Source organism: Callospermophilus lateralis, unplaced genomic scaffold, assembly GCF_048772815.1.
Source record: "Callospermophilus lateralis isolate mCalLat2 unplaced genomic scaffold, mCalLat2.hap1 Scaffold_43, whole genome shotgun sequence".
NCBI lineage: Eukaryota > Metazoa > Chordata > Mammalia > Rodentia > Sciuridae > Callospermophilus > Callospermophilus lateralis.
The window spans coordinates 13,389,653-13,395,652 of record NW_027514380.1 but is presented as its reverse complement, the minus strand read 5'-3'; the positions used below and the strand labels follow the sequence as shown (position 1 = coordinate 13,395,652).

The 6,000-nt window shown below is 40.5% G+C and overlaps 1 protein-coding gene across 1 annotated transcript in view; it reads right to left on the bottom strand.

Moving 5' to 3' along the window:
• Positions 1–3,821: 3,821 nt before the first annotated feature.
• Positions 3,822–6,000, bottom strand: part of LOC143388987 (Fc receptor-like protein 2) — a 28,733-nt gene continuing 26,554 nt past the window's right edge. Inside the window, 4 exon segments of the mRNA XM_076842367.1 lie at positions 3,822–3,860; positions 3,957–3,985; positions 5,599–5,664; positions 5,892–5,977. Of these exon segments, the coding sequence (XP_076698482.1) occupies positions 3,822–3,860; positions 3,957–3,985; positions 5,599–5,664; positions 5,892–5,977 (220 nt within the window).

The following is a 6,000-nucleotide window of genomic DNA, read 5'->3' as shown; positions in this document are numbered from 1 at the left end:
GGAATCTATGGTTATAAACTGATAAAATTGCTTAGCTAGCAAGGAATTCCCCTTGGCAATTGGGCAATCTCTGCTGACCCCTTGGTGCTGAGAGTTCTCTAGAAGGGCGTCACCTCTGTCTCTGGGCAGTTCATAGACCCATAATCCATTCTCTGCTTCTGACAGCCATACTTGTAGGTATTTCTATTATTTATTTCCTTTCACCTGCATAATAATTTGAAGTAATTTCTATTTTATGGGTGGCATGTGCCAATACACATATTTCCCCTAATTTTGTGTTTCTTCAGTTATTTTAATTGTGATATGAAAAGAAAGAAAATTCAACCCAAGGATAAAAAAATAATTAGAATAACAATCTGGAAGTGGAGACCTCTCTCCTCTTGATTTTTTCTTTGCCATTTTTTTAAACCTACACAGATGCCCCCCCCTTTTTTTCCTTCTTTACTATATTTTTTACTATAATTCTGTCATGATATTTGGTCTACATATTCCTGCCGTTATCATGGTAATTGCACATGTTAGAGATGAAAACATGTTATTTTATTTCAGCTGCTACTCTTTTCATTTGCATTTGTTAAAAATAACTGAGAATGAAATTGGAAGAGAGAATTGAAGAATTGCTCTTCTGGATATTAAAGAGAATTACAAGACTGTGTATGTAGCTCAGTAGTTAAGTGCTCGCCTAGCATGTCAGTTTGATCCCCAGAACTGAAAACTAAAAGTACTAGGTAGCTACAGTAATAAAGATAGAATTTTGGGCTGGTGACATAGCTCAGTTGGTAGAGTGCTTGCCTTGCATACGCAAAGACCTGGGTTCGATCCCCAGCACCAAAAAAAAAAAAAAAAAAGTCTGTAGAAAAGAATGTAGAACCAAGAAATAGACATATTTGCCCAAGTGATTTTTGACAAAGTCTTGAAAGGTGGAAGGATAACCTTTTCAATGAATGATACTCAAGCAATGAGACATCCAGAGGTGAAGAAAATATACCTCAACATAAGCTTCATATCTAATATAAAAATGGGTCACATACTTAAATGTAGTATATAAAAATATAAAAAATTTGGGGGAAAAAACATGAGAAAACCTATGTGGGTTAAGAATAGGAAAAGAGGCCTTAGACTTGATATAAAACACAAGAAAAGAAAAGAATCATAAAAGAAAAAAAACACTAAATTTGACCTCTTTTTTGGAGGGGGACCAGGAATAGAACTCAGGGACTCTCGACCACTGAGCCACATCCCCAGACTTATTTTTTATTTTCTTAGAGACAGGGTCTCACTGAGTTGCTTAGCACCTTGCTAACTTGTTGAGGCTGGCTTTGAACTCGTGATCCTCCTGCCTCTGCCTCCCGATAAATATGACCTCTTTAAAATTAAAAATAGTTTTCTTGGTCTGTGAAAGACCTATTATGAAAATGGAAAGACAAGGTATAGACTTGGGAGAAAGTATTCACTTCAATATCCAATAAAAGACTTATCCAGAGCATATAAAAAGCTTTCAAAATCCAACAGCAAAAGCAAACAACTCATTTAGGACATGGACAAAAACCTGAATAATATTTTTCTCAATGAGGATCTACCTGTGAAAAACAGATAATAAAAATATATAAAGGTCAACATTAGTCCTGAGGGAAATGCAAATTAAAACAACAATGGGATATCACTGTACAGCTACCAGAATGGCTGTGATGAAAAATTGCAATGAGACCAGATGCTGCAAGGGTACAGAGAGAACACATCACTCATTCACTGCTGGGAATGAAAAAGAGTAGCCATTCTGGTATTCTCTTTTCAAATTAAACAAGCACATGCCATTAAGACCTAGTAATCACTCTTAAGCATTTATCCCAGAGAAATGAAAACTTGTGCTCAGTAAGAACCTGTTGATAAATGATCATAGAGGTTTGATTGGTAATAGTCAAAACCTGGAGCCAACCTCAATGTCCTCCAGTAGATGAATGACTGATCTGTGCTGTGGAATACTACTCAGCAATAGGAACAATCAAATTATTGGTAGACAGGAAGATGGCTCTCAAGGCTTGTGCTGAGTGAAAAAAAAATCAATCTGAAAACCTGTATATTTTATGATTCCATTTAAATAACCTCTCTGAAATACCATAGCTATAATCATGAAGAACAGGTTAGTGGTTGACGTTCAAGATTGGGAGTGGAGACAAGTCCATGTGGTCACAATCCTCTAAGTCCTTATCACCCTGGAGCTTGTTATACAAAGCTACACTGTGGATAAAATTGTATTGAAACACACACACACACACACACACACACACACACAAACACATGCACACGCACAGTGAGTGTTTGTGGAATGTGTGAAATCTGAAGACATTTTGTGGATGGCACCAATATTGATTTCCTGGTATCATATTACTCGAGGTGTTACCTAACAGAGGTGCTAGGTTGAGGGTACACAGGTCTCTTGGTTCACTGTGTTGCAATTTCTGGATAATCTATAATCATTTCAATAAAAAATGAATAATAACAGTCATAACCATTCTTGATTATTTTTTTCTAACGAACTTTATGTACTTCATACATTCTGAATTATTCTCAGTTGTTTAAATACCAACTCCAAGCCCACAGCCACCTACATCCTTCGAATTGGTGAACTGCATTTGCCAGGAGAAGGAATTATATAAAGAGAAGTAAAGTAACTTGTCCTCCCTGGAACAGATTGTTGCTCTGCATGCGGACCTGTCATCTGTGCCCACTGTGCTCCTGCCAACTACACGGTGGATGAACGGTTTGAGCAAGAACACAAGAAAATTTCTTCTCACCAAGCAGCTTATTTTACAGTGACAGAAATAAGAGCATGAAATTATATAAAACATTCACTTAAAAAAGCATAGTAGTGAAAATTTGGTTGCCTTTGACAGTCATTAGATTTGAGATCCTCATTACTTCGATTTCTTAATTAAGCTGAAAGCTTCAGGACTGAGCTTGAAGGCGGAGTGATCATTTTGTGTATCTGACGTGAACACGAAGAACTTCTGTAGTGTGACCCATAGGGCAGAAACGGTGTCAAGCAATGAATGAATGTTTGCATAATCCTCACGGTAACCCTGTGGGTCATACTTATCTAAAATCGAGGAAGCCGAGGCCCAAGAAGGTTCAGTAGTTTGTTCAAGTAGTTTGCCCGACTAGAAGGGGATGGGATCGGAGCCACACCAAAGGACTCCAAAAGCTGTGCTCTTACAGCCCCCACTGTGGGAATCAATTCACAACACTGAACACTTCAAAAAATGGTAAACCCCCTTGTTAGTTTGTTTAAACTGAGGTAAAATTGAACCTTCAAGAACCTGGACACTGTGTCAAGTACCCCAGGCTGCCGTTTCCTCCCACAGAGTCCCCTGTCAAGTTCTCACAAAAGCAAAAGAGAATTCCGTTTATAAGTGAGGTCTCTGGGGAGGCAAAAGGTAACCGAGTCCTAGTTTGGGAAGGAAAAAGAAGCCCCTAGATGTTCTATTGTTCTCACTTCAGAGGAGGAGAAGGCAAGGCCTTGTCTCTCATATTCATTCTTCCTTCCTCAAGTCTTCACATTAATAATTTAAGATCTAGAGATCATTTACTTCACAGTACCTGGGATGTAGTAGCAGTTCAAGAAATATTTAATGAATAAAAGAAAATATTGGGGAAGGAAGTTGATGGGAATAAAAATCATGACATGAGGTGGCTTGCCTAGAGTCCCTGGGGCAAATTCTTGCTGTGACAGGGGGTCAGCCTTGAGCGTTTGCATAGAGGCTAATAAAATCCATAGTGAGGCTCTATCTTTGCAGTCCATCTGCTCTTGATTCTGCCAAGTTTTATGACTTCTTCACAGAGGAGTAGATGACTCGGAAATCCTGGGAGAGACACAAAACAGTGGGACATACAAGCATAAGAGAAGGAATAAGGTGAGGAAAGTCCAGAGGCAGGGACTGCCAAAGGCTCTAGCTTACCTTATTCTCCAGAGATGTCCTGATGTTTGCTGTGGAGGCAAAAAAAAATGGTACTGAATACTTGGGTTTCTGCTTGTATCTTTGGCCTAGACTGTGTGTGGCAGGGCATAGAACTGCTACATTTCATGGATGGAAGTCCAACCCTTCCTGTTCCGTAAAATACATCCATTAAATTTGCTCACTCTGAGCCCCTGTAAGACTCATGCCCCACATCCCCCACCAACACTTACTAACAAATCTCTCCCTCTCTCTGATGCAACTTCCTGTGAGCTATTATCCTCATGATTTGTTTTTTTCTTTTGGCTTCTCTGACCATTACAATATCCTTCCAGGGCTCATTTTTCTGTCATTCCTCTATGTTTTTTAGATAATCCACCATGGGTGGTTCATCTTACCATATAGAAGGAAATTAAACGCACATTTAAAGATGACAGATCTGAGTCACCCAGCAGTTGGAGTCTGGCTGCAGGGTCTGCTAACTGCTGTCTGCCTCTTTCCCCCTTCTTTCAAAGTGTATAGGAGGACTGAATCTCCTCCTTCTCCTTAACTGCAGATTGACAGACACCTCAAGAGCTTGGAAGATGAACACCCAGTAGACACGAGTGTACTTTGTCTATTCTGCTGGGCTGGTCCCAGAAGGAAACAACAGAGGCACTACTTTAGTCCACACTAACAGAGGACATAGCTTCACAGGTTCAGAGGACAAAGGCTGAGTGACCACAGGTCAGGAAATTGACCAAGCTACCAATAGCCACTGGCTCTATCAGAGACAGCTAAAAGCACAGAAGAAAGGGCAGGTTCAGAGCAACAGCTGGAAGGACAGAACTCTGCACTGCCACAGAACTGTCATCTTGGTTCCTGCAAAGCTATGTGTCCAAGTGACAATTGTCTAGATCAGGTGATTCGTGGAGTCATCCCAAGTCTTCAGGCACTTAAAGAGAGGCACAGCTTATTTCACTTTGCATGATGTTCTCCATCTCCATCAATTTACCAGCCTGGGAGATACTGAGGGACAAAATCTACCAAATCATGTTGTGTCTACGCATGAATAGGCCACAAGAAATCCTGCCTTTGTGTGTGATTAAGATACATCACTTAAAATAATGGTAAATAATAATGATGATAATATTAAAAATAGGAGATGAATAGAGCAGATCAACAGATGGGGAAGAAGGAGGGGAGGGGAAGAGAAAATAATGGGGCATGAGATAAACCAAATTATGCTATGTGCATGTACAGATATGGCATTTTCAATCCCACTTTTATGTATGATTATAATACACCAATTAAAAACATAAACTAAAAAAAAAAAAGGTTTTGCAATGACCCATTCCAACCGAGGGAATTCTTCCTGGACTTTGGATATGATAGTTTTAGAAATTCTAACTCTTCTCTGTTTTTCTTCTCTCTTTCTTATATCCTGGATACTCCTTAACTGTCTAGTCCTATCCAAATGAAGAATTATTGGATCTTCTGCTTTTTTTTTTTCTTTAGTTCAGTTTGTCCACAAGAAGCTGCCTCCAGGTACCTCCTGATCCTTCCTGGTTCATTCCAAGGGTTAGTGATATCTTGCAGCCTGTTGTGCACAAAATGCACATTTTCAAGGAAGATCCACCTGACAGGAATCACTGAATTTTCTTACCTGAGCCTTCTGGCTGCTGGCTGCTATAGATCTGGGAATAAACCACATCCTCATCTCCAGGGCTCACTGCAGGAAGAAGACAAGCGTTCCCTGATGTTCACAGTTAAGTACAAGCATCAGCCACACCTCCCCAGTCTCCTGCTCTATGACCGTACCCCCAACGTGGCTCTGAGGGACTCATTGATTTCTTGGAGTGACTGGGCCTCCCGAGGTAGGAGAGGCAAGACCGCCTGGTTGTCTCTTCTGCTTCCCTCCCTGTCCCAGTGCTAGATCCCCTCCCAGTGGGGACTCACCATTGACATACTCTGGCTGCAGATCCTCCGTGTCCGGGAATGGGCTGGGGTGGGTGAACCCTTGAGGATTAGGGCTGGCAGCACCTCTGTGAGAAAGTGAACTATCTAT